The 20,949-nt window shown below is 58.4% G+C and overlaps 1 protein-coding gene across 2 annotated transcripts in view; it reads right to left on the bottom strand.

Annotated features, from left to right (window-relative positions):
• The window catches only part of LOC102872200 (WD repeat-containing protein 1-like), a 46,603-nt gene that overhangs the window by 6,576 nt on the left and 19,078 nt on the right, over nucleotides 1-20,949 (bottom strand). The window contains exons 3-10 of one of the 2 annotated variants that reach the window (XM_006893573.1): nucleotides 20,665-20,755; nucleotides 16,236-16,383; nucleotides 15,577-15,757; nucleotides 7,514-7,591; nucleotides 7,117-7,197; nucleotides 6,456-6,689; nucleotides 3,992-4,079; nucleotides 1,840-1,996 (exon numbers count right to left, since the gene is read on the bottom strand). In XM_006893573.1, the coding sequence (XP_006893635.1) occupies nucleotides 1,840-1,996; nucleotides 3,992-4,079; nucleotides 6,456-6,689; nucleotides 7,117-7,197; nucleotides 7,514-7,591; nucleotides 15,577-15,757; nucleotides 16,236-16,383; nucleotides 20,665-20,755 (1,058 nt within the window). The remainder of the gene's footprint in view (nucleotides 1-1,839; nucleotides 1,997-3,991; nucleotides 4,080-6,455; nucleotides 6,690-7,116; nucleotides 7,198-7,513; nucleotides 7,592-15,576; nucleotides 15,758-16,235; nucleotides 16,384-20,664; nucleotides 20,756-20,949) is intronic. The other variant, XM_006893574.1, reaches the window with a different exon arrangement.

Raw genomic sequence — 20,949 nt, 5'->3', positions numbered from 1 at the left:
CTCCAGGGATCGAAACACAGGCAGGACTCATGACTGTGGGATCTGTTTCACTGAGAAGGTCTGGCCTGGGATATGCTCGCTCCCCTCTCCCCAAGGTGTGGCTGCAACGGGGCCAAACGTAGGGTGTCCCCCACTGACCAGGCCTCCTTCCCTCAGGGACAGGATGTGGTTTCGCTGTATAGGCATCTCGAGGCTGGGCTCCCCAGGCACATGCGGGCACAGGCAGTTCCTGGGTTACAGGCGGGAACTAGCTCGAACGAGGTCAATCAGGGCAGGTGTAGATGGTTCTTATTTGGCCTTATTTTAACACATTTTTTTAAGAAAGCTCAGAGCCCTCTCAATGGTTGAAAAGTTGCACGTGCAGCCAGTGGGGTGGTGCGTAGGGGCCGCCGACATTATCTGGCAGTAAGGGGACATCTGCACAGCAGTGGAGTGCACACAGGCTCAAGTCGGTCCTCGGCTGACCATGGAGCAGCAGAAAGAACAGGACCCAGACAGCGGGGTGCTGGGCAGGTTCTCCACACCCCGTGACAGTGGCGCAGACGCCGAGGTGGAATCAGGAGCCTGAGGGCCAGGCGGCACCCTCGCCCTTGGCCCCCAGCACACACAGGCCTGAGCAGGCAGCGTCCAGCAGCTCTGAGGGTGTCCCTAGGAAGAGTCCAGCCTCCCGCAGCTGGGGGTAAGGGCAGGGCAGCCAAGTGGTGCGAGGGTGCAGCTGCGACACCCACCCTTCTGGAACGGGAACATTTCCTCTCCTCCCTTCTGGAACCTTCAGGTCATCTGTGAACAGCTACTGTCCTAGTGAAGAAAACCGCACTGAGACGTGGCTCAAGTGCTCTACTGCCAATCAAAAGGCCAGCAGTTCAAAACCACCAGCCTGCGGGAGGACAGTGGGAAGTCCTTTGCCGTGAGGATTTATGGTCTCAGAAACCTGACAGAAGGTTGGTAGGCGTCAGAACCAGCTCCGCAGTGGTGGGCCATTTTCGTAGCTGGAGCTATGGTGTCATTGTGAACACTCGCAGCTAACCGAGAGGTTGGCAGCTTGAATCCACCAGCTGCTCTGCAGGACACGGATGAGGCCGTCCACCCCGATCCAGACAACAGCCTTAGGAATCCTGTGAGGGAGCTCTGGTGGCCCTGTGCTAAGCAGCTCCCTACAGGCTACACGGCAGGTGGTTCGAATCCACTAACAGCTCCGCAGAACAAAGATGAAACAGTCTCCCCCATGACAGTTCTGGTGGCCTCGTGCTAAGAAGCTGCCCTGTATCTCAAAGGCATGTGGTTTGAATCCCACAGCTCTATTTGAGAAGGACGGGTAATCTCCTCCCGTGTGATTTACCACCTCTGAAAACCCGCTGGATGGTCAGCTGGGTTGGTTCCGACTCGATGGCACATAAGGCGGTCTATGGGGCAGCTTTACTCTGTCCGTCAAGGTCACAGAAGTCAGCCTCAACGGCATGGTTGGGGTGCAGTAATTAAGTGCTCTACTAATAGGAAGATCAGCGTTTAAAACCCCCAGGCCTTCTGGGAGAGATTTCCAGCCATGGACACCCTGTGGGCAGTTCTGATCTGCCTTACACGTTTACTAGGAGCCGGATACTCGATGGCTGTGGGCTTGGTTTTTCCCAGTTTACTTCCGTAGCTGAAAGGACTGCAGAGCCCAGGCTCTGCATGGGCTCTGGGGCTGCCAGCCTCGCGCATGCCTGGTACTGAGCCCTCAGCCTGGGCTCGGGCTTCGCTTTCCCTGCACCGCTGTCACCAGCCTTTGCTGCCGAGTCCACAGCAGCTGCAGACGCTGTGACCAAGCGCAGTGACTACGGCCACCCAGTCCGCGCTCACCTGTAGTCCCGCAGCGTGAGGCTGGTGTACCGCACTGTGTCGTCCATGCTGCAGCTGACGAGCTGGCCGGCCTCGTCCACGGTCATCCTGGACACTTGGTTCGTGTGGCCTTTCCCAGCGAAGGAGTCGTTCTCTCCGGTCTCTGAGTCCCAGTAATGTGGGGTGGGGGCTAAGGAAAACCTGACCTCTGGGATTGGGGCCCGCTGGCTCTCTGCTAGGCCACGCCCCGGGCAGCGGGAAGACCAGCACACTCAAGACAGGACAGCGGGCCGAAGGGCCAGTCCACACACTGTACACCCACAAGACAACCCCGCTCTAAGTCGCAGCCGCTGAAGCAGGCGATACGGGGTGGTACTGACCCTGGGAGTCTGTGACCGAGACACCCCTTCAACCCTGCAGCACTCCTGTTCTCATCCCATGAACAGCGGCAAGTAGCCTGCGCCCCAACGCTCAGCTCTCAGCTCCCTGATGCCACCAGCGACAGCCAGGCTAGGCCACACTTCAGGGGACACTCAGTGGTCCGAGTCCAGACGCTCCAGGAGTCTCACCAACAACTCAGAGCCTCACTGTAAAGAGGGCCCGGGGCAAGAGATGCCCACACCTCTATTTGAAGTGGCACGGAAACGCCACGAGGGACTCGTCCGTTCTACCCGAGGGCTGCTGGGACGCTCCGGGCCCACGTGAACAAGTCTGCATAAACCAGCAAGTGCTCAGGGTCCCGGACAGTGGATTCCAGGGGGGCACCCAGGACCGGAAGCCGCCCTCGATGACAATGGGGTCCTGGAGTGTGTGTGTGCACCCTGCAGACGGCTGGCCAGTGTGGGTGCTGGCCCTGGGAGACGGCGTCATCTGTGCCAGGCCACAAGGAGATTCTAATCTTCAGGGACAATGTGTGGCAGACAGGCAAGGGTCTGACAAGTCACCCCGACACCTCCAGGGAACACCCTGGGGGCCACGAAGTGTGTGCCCAGAAACTGGAGCCTCAGCTCCTGCCCAGCTCTGCTGCCTACTGGCTGTGCACAGTTCAGGAAGTATCCAAACTCTCAGAGCCTTGATTAGCTATTTTTAAACAGGAGACTCCAGTGGAAGGTTTCCACAACCTTTCAGAATGAATGCACCATTATCCTTCTGTTCTGGCATTTCCAATGGCCTCTATGTCTGTGTGTCAGAGAGATAGAAACAGAGAGACAAAGAGACAGAGACAGACAGAGAGACAGTGAGAGAGAGAGACAGACACAAAGAGAGACAGAGAGAGGGGGAGAGACATAGACAGACAAGGAGAGACAGAGAGGCAGAGAGATAGACAGATAAGGAGAGACAGACAGAGAGACAGTGAGAGAGAGAGACAGACACAAAGAGAGACAGAGAGAGGGGGAGAGACATAGACAGACAAGGAGAGACAGAGAGGCAGAGAGATAGACAGATAAGGAGAGACAGACAGAGAGACAGCTGGACAGCGGGTAAGGGAAGAATCGATGCCTTGGAGCTGTGGTGTTAACTGTGGTGAAAAGCACTGAAATCCCACAAACTGTCAAAACTACAAAGTCTGTCTTGAAAAAAGTGCAGCTGGAATGCTCCTGAGAGGCACGGGTGGTGAAATCTGGTTTCACACACTTTTGGTCAGGAGTCATTCCTCAGAAAAGCACATTCTGGAAAGAGGAGGGTCAGCAGAGGAGAGGCCGACCCTCGATGGCTGCCCAGCAGCTGGAGCACGTCAGGGACCGTGAGGCTCAGGACCAGCCGGGGCTCCCTCGAGTTGTTCCAGTGAGAGTCACAACTGACGCAAAAGCACCTAACAACAACAACAACAGACCAGACCTGCTTCTGAGTTCTGGGACTAAGTGTAACGTCAAGACACGGATCTGGACAAGCCCAGCCCTGTGCAGCTCACAGGGAGAGAGGGGGTAGCAGCTCAAGGTCACAGAAGCTGACGACCCTCCAAAGGTCAGACAGTCCCTGGTGACCTCAGCTGCAGTGATCCCTGACTGAGCCCCGACCTCAGCAGACCTCAGGGGACAGAGCAGGGAATGGGCCCGTGGGCCTTGAAGCTGTGGCTGGTGCCACCTGGCTCGTCTCCCCGTTGGCACGGAGGCACAGGAAGCTGTCACCTCCCTTGCCAGTGGCCTGAGGCCAGCTCTGAGTCAGAGGATATTGATGTGCCCGTCGTGGCTCCCAGAGTAGATGTAAGACTTGCCGCCGTTCCTGTGCACCGTAAGACACTGGATCGACTTGCTGTGACCCTGGAGGAGACAGATGGGGTGAGTGAGTCCAGGACACGCCATGTGTCGGAGCCACTGCTCTCTACCAACTACCGCTGGCAAAGAAAGTGGCCAGGCGCCAGCCAGCATGTGACGTGAGCTCTGGGTGACTCTAGTGTCCAGGTTTCTGGGCCCCCCCACGAGGGTTTGAAATCCCTGCTTCCCGAGACCAGCGCCCACAGGCCAGTGTCCCGAGGTCTCTCACCGGCAGGGCCTGGGTACCTGCTCCCCGGGCCAGAAGCAGCTGTCGTAATGTCTCAAACGTCCATTCATCGGGAGAGCCTGCTGAGAAGGGACCTCCTGGTCCCCCCTCATCCCTTCAAGCACCCCATCTGTAGATTCAATCCCTGTACTGGCAGCTTCATAGGCTAAATGATGCCAGCCCCTCCTCTCCATCCAGGGTCACCCTGAGTAACCTCACTACACCAGATGCAGGGCCTAGTACAAGGGTGAACCGTAACCCAAAAAGGCCTGTCTGTGTCCAAGCCCGAGCCTGTGAATGTGGCACAGCTGGAGAAAAGCCTGTGCAGAGGTGTTAGAAGGATCTCATGTGAGGTCACTGCAATTACAGGGGTGACCCTACATCCAACGACTGTCCTCTCCAGAGACCCCAGTCAGACTCAGAGAAGGCCACGAGAAGACAGACAGATATGCAGCACGAGGAGCCCGGGACCCACAGGGCCACCAGAAGCTGGGGAGACCAGGAAGGACCTGCCCTCCGCAGGCTTCAGCCTGGCTAACCAAACCCAAACCCACTGCCACTGAGTCGATTCAGACTCACAGCAACTCCACAGGGCAGGGGAAAAGTGTCCCACAGGACACGGGAGACGTGTCCCACAGGGCAGCGGAGAAGTGTCCCACAGGGCAGCGGAGACGTGTCCCACAGGGCAGCGGAGACGTGTCCCACAGGGCAGGGGAGACGTGTCCCACAGGGCAGGGGAGGCGTGTCCCACAGGGCAGGGGAGAAGTGTCCCACAGGGCAGGGGAGAAGTGTCCCACAGGGCAGAGCAGAAACGTCCCACAGGGCTTCCAGGCTGTGGTCATCACAGACGCAGAGCGCCGACCTGATCGGCAGCCGGGGCCCCTGAACCACTGTGCGAGGAGGGCTCCCCTCAGCCCCGCAGACGCTCAACTCTGAGCTCCGCCCCGGGAGAACAGAGCTCCAGTCTCCAGTCTCCCAGGCCGCCCTTCTGTGTCAATCAAGGCAGCCCCAGGAAGCGTCAGTGTCTGGGGATGGGAGGTGGAGAGGCAGCATGTGCGTGGGGGGCCTGAGGTCACCCGGCCGGTCCTGAAGGGGGTAAGCAGCAGGGAATGCTGGACAGCGGGCCCTCCCACTGACGGTGAGCAAGGTCTCCTGAGGCTGTGGACGGTAAGAGTAGCAGACCCCGCAGAGTCGTGAAGTGCACGTGAGCCTGCTGCCCAGTGCCAGTTACAGGCCAGTGTGAATGCAGTGCTTAAGGACCCCAAGAGGGGCTGCTAACCAAGACATTAGGGGTTCAGGTCCACCCAGAAATACCACAGAGGAAAGGCTCAAACTGAGTGCCCAATCCTGCCACTGAGACCCTAAGCAGCACAGTTCTGCCCTGACATGTACAGAGGCTCTGGGAGCTGGAACTGGTCTGTGTGGGATCCAGGAAGCAGCCCTAACACAAAGGTGAGGGGTTCAAATCTACCCACAGATGACTACAGGGAGGGAGGGGCTGGGTCTGTCCCTGGAGCGGCCTGACAAAGGCCTGGCTGTTAGAAAGCTGAGCAGGCGTGAGCGAGCGGTGGAACTGACTCAGACACAGGAGAGATGCCCACCGAGGTCAGAGGAGCCGGGGGGGCCAGAGGACCTCGGGCTCCAACACTGTCCACCCTCCAGCTTCCCAAAGAGAAGAGTCTGAGAGAGGCTGCTACCACTGGAGTGGCGCTTCAGTGCCCAGCAGAGGGCAGAGCCCTGGCCCACGGCCTGCACACGAGGCAGACCCCCAAGAGCATGCAAGCTCCCTAAGGATGGAGATGGAAGTAGTTCAAGACAGCCCCCTCCATCAGGGTCCCAACCCCTGGGCCGGGACCCCCTCTTCCAGCACAGGACTCTCTGTGAAAGATGCTGCCTGACCCGCCTCCCCAGCTACAGGGTCGGAGCTCCTATGAGCTCTGCAAGGAGGTTGGTGGCCACTGCCCCTCTGGTGCCCAGACCGCCCTGAGCAGCTCAAGGCCTCGGCCTCCGGCCTGCCCTTCCGTCTGCCGAACACAGCACAACCAGAGAAGAGTCTTCTGAGGCATCGCCCAGCCTGGGGTGAGGGCAGCTCTGCAGGTCTCCCCACACCCTGTCCCTGGGGGGCCCCAAGCTGCCTGGCCTGTGCCGGTCCTCACCTTGATGACCCGCAGGGGTTTGCTGGGGTTGTTCTTGTCCAGGTAGTTGATGTAGCCCGAGAGCGAGATGCTAAGCAGGTGGTCCTTCTGCCATAAGCAGCCGAGCTGCTGGTCCAGGACGTTGGAGCCCATGGGGAACGTGCTGACCACTGAGTTCACGTTGACGTCCCAAATTTTGGACGTCTTGTCTCCAGAGGCAGAGAGCAACTGGGTGCTGTCTGGACTCCAGCTAATCTGGTGGGATAAACGGGGTGGCTCCGGTCAGGGGACTCAGTGGACCCCAGGAAGCAGCTCCCAAGGTGGAAGCCAGAGAAGCAGGGGACACATCCAGGTCACTGGCTTCTCCCCAGGGCACTGCCCTCCTCTAAGCAGCTTCGCAGCTCTGTATCCCTGTCTCCACTCCCAGCACCCCGAAACCCCAGCCCAGAGCTGCACAGCCTCACAACCCAGCACCCCTGTCCCCAGCCCCAGGACCCAAAACCCCAGCCTAGGGCTGCACAGCCTCGTAACTCAGCACCTCTGTCCACCCAGAAACCCCAGCTCTGTGCAGCCTCACAGCCCAGCACCCCAAAACCCCAGCATAGCACTGCATAGCCTCACAGCCCAGCACCCCTTCCCCACCCCCAGCCACCCCGAAACCCCAGCACAGAGTCACACTCACAGCGTAGATGCCGCCATCGTGAGCCTTGCCCTCGCCCAGCGCGCACACCTTCTCTCCCGTCTTCCCGTCGTAGATGTAGATCTTTCAGGAAATGAGAGTAGGTAGGTCAGCTGTGTGCGGACGTGTGTGGACACCCACAGAACTCGGCAGGACGTCACCTCTTTCCTGACTACCGTGTCTCCAAGGGAAGTCGGGGTTCTTACAAAAACAAGCTCCAACAAGGGCCCCCAGTCGGGAGCTCTGTTTAACAGGAGCAGACTGTAGCCACTCAGCTTGGAGGACACGCTCGATCCCTTCCCCTGCCTCCCGCGACTGGCCTGGCAGGAGGGGAGATGGTTTAAGCCCCGAGTGTCCTGGAACTGACCCCCCCATCCTCCCTGATGAGAGGCCACCTCACCTGGCCATCAGCGCTGGCCGTGGCAAACCTGTTCCCGTCGGGAGAGAACCTCACACAGTTCACGAAACGGCTGTGGTCCTGTGGGGAACGGGACAGTTAGCGACGTGGACAGCACACACAGCCCAGACACGAGGTACAGGGACGTACTCTGCCACGGAAGGTCCACTTCAAAGCTCAGGGGCTTTACAGACTCTGTTCAGTCCAGAGGACAATGTCTGAGCTCGGGAAACAAGACGCACCCATGGCAGCTTTCGAAGAAGCTGGCTGCTCCATGGGTGTGTGAGGCCTCCTGACAAGGCCACACTGCAGCCAAGCCTCACCTCACACAACTGAGCTGCGAGACCCCCTCAGGTAGAGGTGGAGGGCCTGCAGCACGAGGCCCCCTGCATGAGTCACCAGGGCCCCTCATGGCAGTGACCGATGGTGGGTGTTTGCTGTGAGCCACCAGCTTTAAAGAGTCAGGCTCACGACCTGCCTCAGGAGGAAGGGTCTGTATCACACGGAGGACACAGGGCCCGAGTCAGCTGGGTTGGGGGGGGTGTGTGTGTGTGTGCGCGCGCTTTCATCACATGGAGAACACAGGACCCGAGTCAGCTGGGTTGGGATGTGTGTGTGTGTGTGTGCGCGCGCGTGCACGTGCCAGTGCCAGGACCTGCCTCAGGAGGAAGGGCTTGCATCACACGGAGGACATCATTCGGGGGGTTGTGTGTGTCAGAGCGCAAGCTGAAGAAAATCCCAAACACAAGGGCTTCCCTCCCACCTACCCCCACAGCAGCAGGCGGCGTCACCGGCAGGGACTTTCCCCAAGTGTCAGGACAAGTCTCTGGGTGTGAAAACCTCCAGGAAAAACCAGAGGACTCTGCATCCCGCCTACCCCAAGCTGCCTGCTAGGTGTGAGTGAGGGCTGAACGCCACGTGCAACACATCTGCCGGCTACGTCCAGCCTACAGGGAAAGAATCCGCACAGCCCACGGACTAGGCAGGACAAACAGCTGTCTCCGGAGAAGTGCGGCTGGGGGAGCCTGAGAAGCAAAGTGCTCTGCATGTGTGTCATGGTGGAACAAGCAGAGATCAGAGAGAGAGACGACGTTTCCTGGGGGACTGGCAGAGTGACTAGAACGGGCTTACACACAGCCGACGGCGAGCGAGGCGCAGGACCGGGCAGGGTTCCCATCTGTCATACACGGGTCCCCAGGAGTCCAGAGCTGACAAGAGCACCTGACCACAGAAGCAGCAGCTGCCAGGCCTGGGAGGCAGAAGCGATGCCCAGGCTCCTCGGGGAGACCGCCATGGCACCAGATCCCAGGACACATTGGGACAAAGGAGCTCTCATCCCACCCTGGAGGGGACATCCAGCTCAGGCCCTTGGTCAGGCCCTTGTAACCAAGGCCGAGTCAGGCTGCCCTCTCATCACATCCAACGGCTGGCTTCAGACCACGTCCCTGGACCACAAGCAAGGCAGGAGCCTCACCGCCTCCGTGTGGCGGGTCCCCCAGGGGGCTGTCCCGGGTTGCTCACAGACCCAGGGTGGTCAGACCACGCTGACAGCCGCCTGCTGCAGAAGCAGGGGTGCGGTCAGCCCACTCCACTGACCGACCAGCACGCTGGCTCCGCGGCCTCGGGAGCTGACGAGGCCGTGGATGCTGCTGCTGCTGGTGTGTCCTGACTCTCTACACAGAGTGCCTTGTATGTGAAAAGCTTGTGAGCGGCTTTCCCTGGGCCACAGTTGGTCTCTATTCAGTGGCCATAGCAGAGGAAGGAGTGCGAGGAAGAGGAGGAAGTGGACCGTGTGGTTAATGGCCTCCCTGGTGGCCATCATGACTCAACAGCTCGAGGGCACCAGCCCCCACCTGGGACCAGTGGAAACACAGGCGTGGAGGTCACTGCTGGTCCTCACCGGGACGCTAGTTCTGGGACCACCTTTTCCACGTGGTGTCCCTGTGTACAGAGCTGGGGGTCTCTTCTGTAGGGAGCAGACACTGGGGTCACACGGAAGCCATCAGGAGTGATGGGGGCGGCCTCCTGTGCGCAGTGCCCACGGCGCTCTTTGGAGTCCCGCTGTGCAGCACTTCATGCTCCCGTGGAGGACAGAGACGCCTGAGGGCCAATGTCTGATGCTCTCGGGCCTGCTTCTGGATCTGGGCCGCATGGACTCCCAGCATGCTCTCACCCTGGTCTCTCCCATGGCCCACCCACCACCACAGCCTCCAACGTCTCCTGGGTCCCACCTGAGGGCCTTGGAGGGCCTCCAGGCCTGTGTCTCCTTGGAAAGGCGGCCCAGGGGGCTGTAACTCGAGCTACGCCAGCTCTGAGACTAGGGCTCCTGTTTCTCTAGGGCTCTCAGGCGGACAGAGACCAGATGCGCTGGGCAGGGCCGGGCAGCGAGCTGGGCGGGCCTGGGGCGTCCTCACAAGGAACCGCATCCTTGGCTCAGGGGTGGCTGCACACCAAGGGCCCAGTCACTGTCCCTACAGAACCCCACACTTTCAGAGGGAGCAGCCCTGGGTTTACACAGCAACCTGTCATTTTACCCACAGCCACTCAATCAGTCTCCTGTCCTAGTCCGGTGGTCCCGTGCCATCCTGACCCCTCTCCCAAGACCTAGACTACGCCCCACAGCCCTCAGGTTCCTCTGACATGTGCATGCCACTGAGAACTGGGGTGCTAGAGATCAGCCAGGCACACGTGCAGCCAGCCCTGTGTTTAGAGGAGGTCCAGTTTAGGGGAGGAGGCAGGGTGTCTCCAGAACGCTGTAATTAAGGTGAGGTGCTCTGGTGCCTCAGTGGTTAAGGAGCTGCACTTCCAATCCAAAGGTGTGCGGTTCAGATCCACCAGCTGCTCCATGAAAGGAAAGGCCATCTCCTCCTGTACAATTTACGGCCTCTGAAAACCCCCTACAACTACGGCCCAGTTCCAATTTGACAATACCTAACAATAACAGAAATGATAATTAAGGCGACCGTTCAATTCCAACAGGCTCCTTTCCCCTGGTCTCCTGGTGTCTCTGCTCCACACTCGGCTTACAGTCTTGCCCCATGACAGTGACCCTAGTGTGCAGCGATCCATGAGCCCACGGTAGCCGGAGTTCCCGTGAGGACGTGCCTGCTGCCCGACCTGTCCAAGCCGCAGGCCCGTCACAGCACAGAGCAGGGTCTGCTGTTAACTGAGCGTTTGCTCGCTGGCTGTCTGGCTGCCATCTCCGCACCATAGGACACTTGGTTAGTGGGGCCCTGTCTGCCTCTGCCCCTTCTCCAGCACCTTAAAACAACCCCCACAGGCCTGGGAGAAGCTGCCTACACCCCAGCATCTGGCTCCAGAACATCGCCCTGGACGGCCCCTCCACTCGGGTCACCTCTGTCAGCTGAGAGCAGAGATGAGCAAAGATGAACGTCTATTCCCAAAATAGTCACCTGAAGGGAGGCAACGCTGGATAGTCCATTCACCAAAGACAGAGGACTAAAAATAGCCCTGCAGGGAGGCGGGGTGGGGACGAAGGGGTGGGCGCAGAGCTCAGAGGCCCGCAGGCTCCACGAGGCCAGTGCTGGCCTCACCGGCGCAGCTGTACCGTCCTGCTGGGTCCTCACTGCTCCTGCCCGTCCTGCACTACAGAGACACTGTCAGCTCTCCCATTAGCCTCCAGGACCCTGTCCCCACCACCAAGGCCACCTGACACCTTGACCACTCTGAAGGTCCTGTGAGTGGAACCAGAGAACTGTGAAGTGGACCACTCAGGGGCCCCTCTGGGAGGAACCCCACCCCCAGGGGCCTCAGGTGCCCCAGCAGAGTACTGACAGACTGCCACACTAAACCATCTGTGTCCACTGCCTCGGCCACCAAGGACTCCCTGGGAGATGCTGACGGTTAAGTGGTCAGCATCGGAGCTGATGGTTTCGACCCGAGACACCTCGGAACAAAGTCCTCCTGCTCTCCAGGGGAACACCGCCATTGAGAGCCCCTTGGGGCACCGTTCTGCTGACACACCAGGTGTCCGAGGGGCAGCTTGTGAGGTGAGCTGTGTCCCTGAACCTGAGGTGCCCCCAGAGCCAGCCTCCAGGGAACTGAGATATGGCTTCTTCCTTCAGCTCCAAGCCCCACGTCCTGCCTGCCCTGTAGCCCCACCTTCCCTGGGATATGTGGGGGGCACGGTTCCTCCTCCCACTCCTACTTGGTAGGAAGCAGCGAGGACCCTCCTCTGACAGATCTGTTCAGCCTCCATCCTCCCCAGGGAAGTGACACACTGTCATACAGGATTGGAGGGGCCGGCTGGGAGCGCCTGTTCAGCCTCTGTGGCCTTGGCCAGGTCACTCAGCTCGCTCTGACCAGGAGGGACCATTAGCTGCTCAGCCCCCCCCCCCCAAGTGCACGTCCTCAAGGTGCCGGGTCATCAGGACCAAGGATGGGAGGATGGGGTGGAAGACAAGGAGGAAGTGGGTGACAAGGACAAGAGGTCACGGTGTGCCTGCCCAGCCCGGCAGAGAGCAGGCACCAGGAAACACTGGCAGACGGGGACTTAGAGTAAGGACGGAAATGGAAAACAGAGCGCTGAGAGCTGAAGCCGTAGGAAGGCGACACTTCTAATAATAACAGCAGCGGAGTGCTCGGTGCAGACGTGGGAAAGCCCACGTCCCGCGGCAGCTGTGATGTGTAAGACTACACACAGCTCCGCACACCAGAGCAACCAGGAGCTGTCACCCCCACAGCCGACACCAATGTGGACGGGGCAGCCGTCTGGGTGGCCAGCACCCTGGCTCAGGAGGCCTTGAGTGAGGAGACAAGGGTGGAGGTGCGAGTCCAGGGACAATCCTTGAAGAAAGGCCTGGTGACCCACCTCTGAGAAACCAGCCCCGAAACTCCCTGGAGCGCAGTCCGACGCGGACACTCACGAGGCTGAAACACTACCCTGCTGCTGTGTCCTCTCAGCTCGCTCTCCCCTTCTCTCCAGGAAGCCGAGATGGAAAGCAGAAACCCTGCCTCTCCGCCTGGAGCTTCACCAGACCTCGGACCTGGGGCAGGAGTGTGTGGGCGTGGTGTGTGTATGTGTGAGGTGAGGATGTGGGAGAGGAGGGGTGTGTGTGTGTGTATGCACGTGAGGGAGGAGTGTGTATACATGTGAAGTGTATGGTGTTGGGGAAGGGGGTGTGGGGAGGGGTTTATGAAGAAGTGTATGTCACGTGTAAGAGAGGGCGAGTCTCCGACGTCTGTGAGAACAGGGTGTGTACATGCGTGATGGGGGGGTATGTGTGACGAGTACAGGAGAGGTGTGTGTGTGGGTGTGTGTTGTCCAGAAGGGTATGCAAATGCATGAGGGTGGGATGTATGTGTGACGTGCAGGGGAGGAGTGCGTGTGTGACGGAAGAAGGGTGTGTATCTGTGATAATGTGTTCAGTGTGGAGGGAGGGGTACATACAATGTATGTGATGTGTACAAGAGTGTGTCTGTGTGATGTGTGTGAAAGATGTGTAGGGGGAGGGTACATATGGGTGTATATGGTGTGTGACGTGGGTTAAGTGTGTATGTGTATACGTGGTGTGTGAGGAGTGTGCATGTGTGATGCGTATGATGTGTAAGGAAGAAGTGTGCGTGATTTGGGGTGGGGTGTGTATGTGTGTCTGATGTGCGGTGTAGGGAGAGGAGTGTGTAAGGTGTGTGTGACGTGCAGGGGAGAAGAGTCTGCGATGTGTGGGGTGTGTAGATGGTGTGATACGAGGGAGGGGTGTGCGTCTGTGATGTGTACAGGTGTATGTGATGTGCAGGGCAGGTATCTGATGTGTGGGTGTGGGTGTGGGTGTGTCTGTGTGATGTGTGTATATGGTGTCATATGGGGAGGGGTGTATGTCTGTGATGTGTACGGTGTAGGGAGAGGAGTGTGTACAGGTGTATGTGACGTGCAGGGAGGAGTGTCTGTGTGCGATGTGTATACGGTGTGATACGGAGGAGGGGGTGTGTGTCTGTGATGTGTACAGTGTAGGGGTGGGGTGTGTACAGGTGTATGTGATGTGCAGGGCAGGTGTGTGTGACGTGCAGGGAGGAGTGTCTGTGTGTGATGGGGAGGGCTGTGTGTCTGTGATGTGTACGGTGCAGGGTGGGGGTATGTATAGGTTTATGTGATGTGCAGGGCAGGTGTGTGTGATGTGTGGGGGTTGGTGTGTCTGTGTGATGTGTATACGGTGTGATACGGAAGAGGGGGTGTGTGTCTGTGATGTGTACGGTGCAGGGTGGGGTGAGTACAGGTGTATGTGATGTGCGGGGCAGGCGTGTGTGTTGTGTGGGGTTTGTGTATGTGTCTATGTGATGGGTATGGTGTGGGGGGAATGGGGTGCGTTCTTGTGTGACATGTTGGGGGGTAGGGTTTGTCTGTTTCCCCAGCTGCAGGTCAGCTGGCTGCAGTGGGCACGGAACTGGCATGAAGAGTGGAGGAGAAGCACCATTCCACCTGGATCTCACAGGGAACAGGAGCCTGGCCTCCCCCACACCCACAAGGAGCTCTGAAGAGCCAACCCCATAGACCTGGGCTGTTCACAAAGTAAAACGATCTGAGGGCTGCTACCCGAGCTGGGCACACCGCCCCCAGGGACCGCAGGAGAAGAGTGTTCTGGGCTGCCCTGTCCCAGCCACATCACCAGGCCTGACACGTGGCCAGAAGGAAGGTGCTGGGAGCTGTACCTGGGAAGGCACAGGCAGCCCTGACCTGTGGATGGTGCCACACAATGAGAGCTGAGGCACCCATGGGGCAGGCCTCCTCTGTCGGAGACCCAGAACTCAGACCCGCTGCTGGCGAAGCGGTTCCGACTCACGGCAAACATCTTTGGGTTTCCGAGGACGTAACCTCGAGAGAAGACTGCCCATTGTCTTGTCTCCTACCGAGACCAGTGGATTGGCCTGAGCGGAGCCACTGGGTTAGGGCAATGCACTGCGGATGGCAAGTGTCTGCTCTATCAGAGTGGTTGCATGACCAAGTGGACACCCCCCACCCCATCTTTATGGAAGCAGAACAGCAGGCCTTCCCCCTAGGAGACATCTGGTAGATTCAAACCACCAACTTCTAACCTGAGCAATGGAGCACTTGACAGTGGGCACAGAGAGGCAGAGTCCCTGGCTGGACCTGCCACAGCTTTGCCCCTGGGGCCACAAGGCCTGGGATCGGGGCCTGGCCAGAGCACCTGTCACACAGAACCTGTGTCTACGTGCCTGAAAGGAGCCCAAACAGCAAACCCCTCAGGCCAGGGCTTTGACCAGAACCCCATCAGGATGGCGCTGACGAGAAAAGGGATGTTCTAGAAGGCCCGGACCACGCACTTGGGAGGACAGCAATGAGAGGGCTCAGAGGGCCTGGACATACCCCTCCCACGGCAGGTAGAGGGATCCCCCACACAGAAGGGAACCAGGGTGTGCAGACATGAGGGAGGCCAGCTTCTGCAGAAATAAGCCTCTTACCAGCCTTCTTCCTCTCCCTGCCCAGCAGATGCCGGTCTCTGACTCAGCACACCTCCTGTCTGTTGCACAGGACCCACCACCGCCCCCAGCGAGCACTGACCTCAAACCGTGGTCAACTCGTCAAAATCCCCAGAGCCTATGCCCGTCCTCTGCAGGCCAGCTCTACCTGCCTGCATCTCCCTCTGAAGGGAGGTATCCAGGTATTCAGGGTGTATCCCTGCGAGATACACCAGGATGTCCCAGGAATCCCATTTTCTCTTCGGGAGTTCCACTGGGCTAGGTCTGACGTTAGCACAAGCCAAGAGCTGGCTGACTGAAGCACCTGGACCTCAGGCTCCTCTCACACGTGACCTCTAGACCTGGGCAGTCTAGATGAACCACAGACGCACCACAGCTCAGCCCCCAAAACAAGGCAATTATCCCAACTGTCCTTCCTGCCAGGACTCCCGCCATGATAAGTGACCGTCCCCACGAGCCAGAGTCATGGGATCAGGTGCCCAGGGGCTGGTGTGCTCCCGCTGCACTGCCCAGCAAGCCAGTCTCCACACCTTGGCATCTCGGGGTGCCGGCCTAGACGCTTCGCCTTTGTTGATGAGACCAAAGCCAACCTAAGTGAGTAGCCGACTTACCCCAATGGTAAACTTGAACTTGAATGGTGGCCCCTCGAAGAAGGCAGCACAGTTATCGTCGCTGCCTGTGGCCAGTCGGTATGGCCTGGTCTGTTTGATGTCCACGCTGTTGATGACTTTGTTGTGTCCTGTGATCTCACCCACGGAAGAGCCACTGTCCCACAGGAAGACGGCACCAAACCTTTAAGCAGTGAGAAGGGTCAGAGGAGACAGTGAATCGAGGGAGCCAGGGTGCAAGGTGGCTGGGGGCGCGGGTATAGGTGGGGCAGCCCTGGTCCGCATCCGGGTCCTGAGACAATGCACTTATGGGGTCCTGTCGGGGCCCAATTCTGCCATGCAGCATGCCCTGAGGACACACAAGGAGGGGGCTGGCTGGACATGCCAGGGGCCAGCGAATCACACTTCCACAGTGCTCAGAGCGGGACACGTGACGTGGACAGCCAGCCAGTGTGGTCAGCGCTCACCCACGGCCCAACACACTGACACAGCCCACATGCCGTGCTCAGAGCTTCTCAGCATGGGGATACGGGGAGCAAGTCCACCTCCTACCCATGGGCACCCCAGGGGCTGATGAGCAAGGGAGCACAGAGGGCACTGTTCCCGGGGGGGCCTGAGAGGAGAGCACACTCAGGCCACGGCAGGGGTGGGCCAGCACTCACTTCTCCCGGCCCTCCCCGACCACGGCGATCCTCTTGCTGTCCTCGGTCCACGCGATGTCCTTGATCTTCCCAGCGAAAGGCTGGTACTCATACTTCAGAAGGTGCTCCTTCTGTGTGGTGTCCCAGATTCTCAGCTTCCCAGACACGTCTGTGGACACACGGGGCCGGGCCATGCATCAGCACCGGGAAGGGGAGCCCCTCCAGGCCCCTGTACTACCACGCTCACCAGGTACCCTGACACTACATTCTTATCATTACACACCCTCTCACAGGTCCCTGGACTATCACACTCACCACACTCTCACACACTCTCTCACAGGCCCCTGTCTATCACACTCACCACACACCCTCACACTACATCCTTCTCATTACACACCCTCTCACAGGACCCCAGACTATCACACTCACCACACACCTCACACTCTTCCACGTTCGTATCATTACGCACCCTCTCACAGGACCCTGTACTATTATAGTCACCACACACCCTCACACACTCTTCCACGTTCCTATACAGACTCACAGGCCCTGTACCGTCACACTGGCCATGCACCCTCTCACATTCCTCCACGTGCATGTCATTGTAGCCCTCTCACAGACCCCATCCTATCACACCACGCACCCTCCACATTCTGCCACGTTCGTATCATTACAGACCCTCTGCCAGGCCTCGTCCCCCCCCATACCGTCATATTCATACTATCACACACACCTTCCAACTCACACACCCTATGGTGTTATACTAAAAGCTGGCTTTTTTTAGCCGTTATAGTTAGTCCCACCGAAGCTGGCTTTTTTTAGCCATTATAGTTAGCCCCATCTGGTCTCCAACTACCTTAACTGTAGGCACATGGTCTTGCAAATCAATAGCTGTGGGACTAGGTAAGAGAAAGTGCTTCCCACACTGGGTAGTAAGACTTGAGGCGAGGAAGGCTTGTGGTGGAGACCCTTGTAAGAGAGAGACCCTGGTGGTAGAGGGACTGTGGCATTGCTGTGGACAAACAGTGGCAAGGTGTGACCTGAGGCGTCTTGCATTTGTGCTGGCCACAGTTAAAGGTTTGGCTGTTTTTACTGGAGAGGGACTGTGGCACTGCTGTGGACAAACAGTGGCAAGGTGTGACCTGAGGCGTCTTGCATTTGTGCTGGCCACAGTTAAAGGTTTGGCTGTTTTTACCGGATGTTTGAAGGGGAAGCTGATTTATAGCTGCTCTGAGGCAAACCTTGCTGGATGATTTGGATTTCACTGCTGAACTGAATCCAGAGTCTTGATTTACTGAGGAATTGTGCCTGGCAACTGTTGGGCTAATGCCTGGAATTGTATTGTGAGATATTCTTTGCCTGCCCCACTCAGCTCCCCAATAAACCCCATTGTTGGTCCCATTACTGAGTCAGCAATGAGTCAGCAATGATTATACGAACCTCTTGCTGCTGGTGGGGCTGTACAGGCACCGGGGGGCTGGGCTACAGGCTCTGCTTTCTGCGGCCATGAGGGGCTGTGCTATCTTACTCCCTCTGGCCCTTTCAGACAGACGTTCCCAGCCCTGTGGCTCCTTTTATCCTCTTTAGATCCACCTCCTCAACATTCAGACACACCTTCCGCACTCATATAATTACACAGATCCTCCCTGGGACATACATACCCTGATATTATTACCTGGTATGTGCCCACGCATGCACACACATTGTTGTTAGGTGCTACTGAGTATGACTCATAGTGACCCCAGGAACAGATCTGAACCCCGTTCTATCCTGCACCATCCTCACAATCTGTGACATACCTGAGCCCACTGCTATGTCAATCCACCCTGGTTGAGGGTCTTCCTCTCCTTCGCTGTTCCTCAACCTCCCCAAGCATGATGGCCCTCTCCACACCCTGTCACGCACTCCTACCCTCACATACACACTGCACATACCCACCCTCTAATGTGCACAATTACACAGCCTTTCCTGCAGGCTCTCAGGAGCATTCAGACATGTTCACACTGTGACACTCATCCTCTCACACACAGCTCTACAAACATGTCTTCTCTCACACATTTACACTGTCTTATAGCACTCGATATATACACACTCCTCTGCACTCAAACAAAACACAAGTCCACACTCTCAAAATTTCACACTCACAAACACACATTCACTCTCTCCCCTCCCCCCCATTGCATGCATACTTGTATTCACACTCACACACACTTGGCCAAGGTCAGTGGAATTGGCCACAAGGAGTCACGCACCCTCACAGCAGGACCTGATCCCTGGGCCCTCCCTACCCCTGCTGGGCATACAGGTCCCAGGTGACTCACAGGCAGGCACCACCCCCCTTCCCGCTGCATTGCCCATCACGCTATTTTTAGCCTGGGGCCCTCCTCTCTGCAGCAGAGGCTCCAAGGAGCCAGGAAGAATCAATGCCTCTACAAAAACAACGATGTTCTAGAATATTAAATGTGGCCAATGTCTTGCTGGTCACAGGGGCCAGCAGAGAGCCCTCGGTTTGCCCCTATCCCAAGTCAGGGCACTCTAGAAGGGGCACGTCACAAAGGTCATTTCTGTACGTGGCCTGTCTTTGCAGCAGTCTGAGACAGCTTCCATTGATCCACATTAGCATCTCAAGGCCATCGATTTCTGCCTTGATGACAGTCCCCCTGGGGAGCTGGGAGAGGCCAGGCTGGATACAGGCCTGGTTATTTAGCAGCTGATGAGGCGGAGGCTCCGGGCCACGGGGGAGGCTCCGGGCCAGGGTGCTGCCCCACACGGGGGAGGCTCCGGGCCGGGGTGCTGCCCCACACGGGGGAGGCTCAGGGCCGGGGTGCTGCCCCACACGGGGGAGGCTCCGGGCCGGGGTGCTGCCCCACATGGGGGAGGCTCAGGGCTGGAGTGCCAGACCACACAGGGGAGGAGGCCCTCACCAACAACATCCTTCTCCAAAGCAGACATTTCTCAGAGCACCAGCTGTGGGTCAGTCTGAAAAGACACTTGGGCCAAATCTTGCCTATGGCATTAACTAAACAGGCATGTTACTGGCCAGCTGAGCAAAACCAGGAAAAACCACAGGGCTGAAAATCTTTGGGGCTGTGATGACAGCCTGCTGGTGTAGGGCTAAACACAAAACCCCTGGTGTGCCTACACCGCGCTCAGTCTGACAGCTTGACCTTCCCCAGTGTTGTCTAGACGCTAAGGAGTAGCTCAAGGTACCGCACACGCACAGTGTCCTGGGGCCTCCCCAGCCAGCAGCTGCAGACGGGTTTACAGAGAGCCCAGGAGGGTGCCCTACTTCACTTAGGCCCTGCCCCTGGTGAGAGGTGGATCTAAACAAACAGACAGACACAGACACACACCCTTCCCACCTCTGCCCCTACTGTCTGCTGCTTCCCCTAGATGCCAGAAGTCATGTAATCTCATTCGCTGGCATGAGACAGCCTGGGCACAGCAAGGCAGCCCAGTCATGGAAGGACAGGTGGGTGGGTGGGTAGACACACTGGTGAGTGGGGCGGGTGGATGAACAGGGTAGACGGATGGATGGTGGTGGACAGACGGGTGGGGGATGGGTAGGTGGACTGGTGAGTGGGGTGGATGGATAGGTGGGGGTGGAGGGGATACTGAGTGGGTGGACGGGTGGATAGGTGAGTGGATGGGCCTGTGGATATGTAGAAGGAAGGATGAATGAGTGGAAGGATGGGTGCAGGAGTGGGTCGATGGATAGGTGAGTGGATGAGGCATGCAGGGAACACCACTAACTCCGTGTGTTTCTCGTCTGTAGAAGGTCACACACTATCTGCTCCAGAGGCGTGGGAGGCCAGTGACTGGGCAGCCCGCAAACAAGCAGGTCCTCCAGCCTCACCCCCACGGCCGTACAGAAAGCCTGGCGGGGAGAGCAGAGCTCTATTCCATAAAATGACCTGGTCCCGGGAGAGGAGCGTGATAAAAGCTGACGTGGGACAAAGTGAAGGTTCACACAGGTACACGATCCATCGCGGGCTCACTGAGTCCTGAAACACCCCCCACCCGCTGCCACTGAACAGGAAAGATTCCCAGAGTCCAAGAGCCCCACAGGGTGTACAGACAGAACACCTTCACAGAGGCAGACCTGCCTGGTGGGTTCCATCTGCTGACATTTTGGTTCTGGGTAAATGCTTTAACCACTGTGCCCCCAGGGGTCTCCTGTGACCCGCAGGGCCGCCCACACTGGCCTCTGGACAGCTCAGCAGAACAGGAGCGTTTCTGCTGACTGCAGCGGCAGCGCCGGCACACTAACCCAGGGCGCCCACGCTGCTGCTGGAGCGGGGCTTTCCGGTGCCTTCCACCTTCCCCAGCCCGCGGCCCCGACTGCAGCTAAGGGACAGTGGCTCCCGGCCCGTCAGCTCCCTCCTCCGGCCCGCACCCTCCACGCTGGTACCCTGCCCGCCCCGGGCAGCCATGCCCTCGCGCTCGGTACCTCCAGAGGCGACGTAGAATCCGCTGGGCGCATACTTGGCCACCACCACCTGATGGGCGTGCTCCGTGTAGATGTCAGCGATGGCGGGGTTCTGCAGGAGAGAGCCGGGACAAGGTCAGCCTATCTGGAGGGACAGACCGACGCGGGGGTGGCGCACACACACAATGCTCAACCCCGAAGCTCAGCAGGAAAACCTAGACACACCCAACTGGAGGTGAGAGAACTCTGGTTATCCTGACTCCATGACCAGCATTGGCTTCAAGTCTGGAATTTGAGGGGATTTTC

The sequence above is a fragment of the Elephantulus edwardii genome, unplaced genomic scaffold (assembly GCF_000299155.1).
Source record: "Elephantulus edwardii isolate Elephantulus edwardi_28Jun2011 unplaced genomic scaffold, EleEdw1.0 scaffold00129, whole genome shotgun sequence".
Classification (NCBI taxonomy): Eukaryota; Metazoa; Chordata; class Mammalia; order Macroscelidea; family Macroscelididae; genus Elephantulus; species Elephantulus edwardii.
Note: the sequence above shows the minus strand (reverse complement) of the source record. Positions and strands in the feature narration are given on the sequence as shown.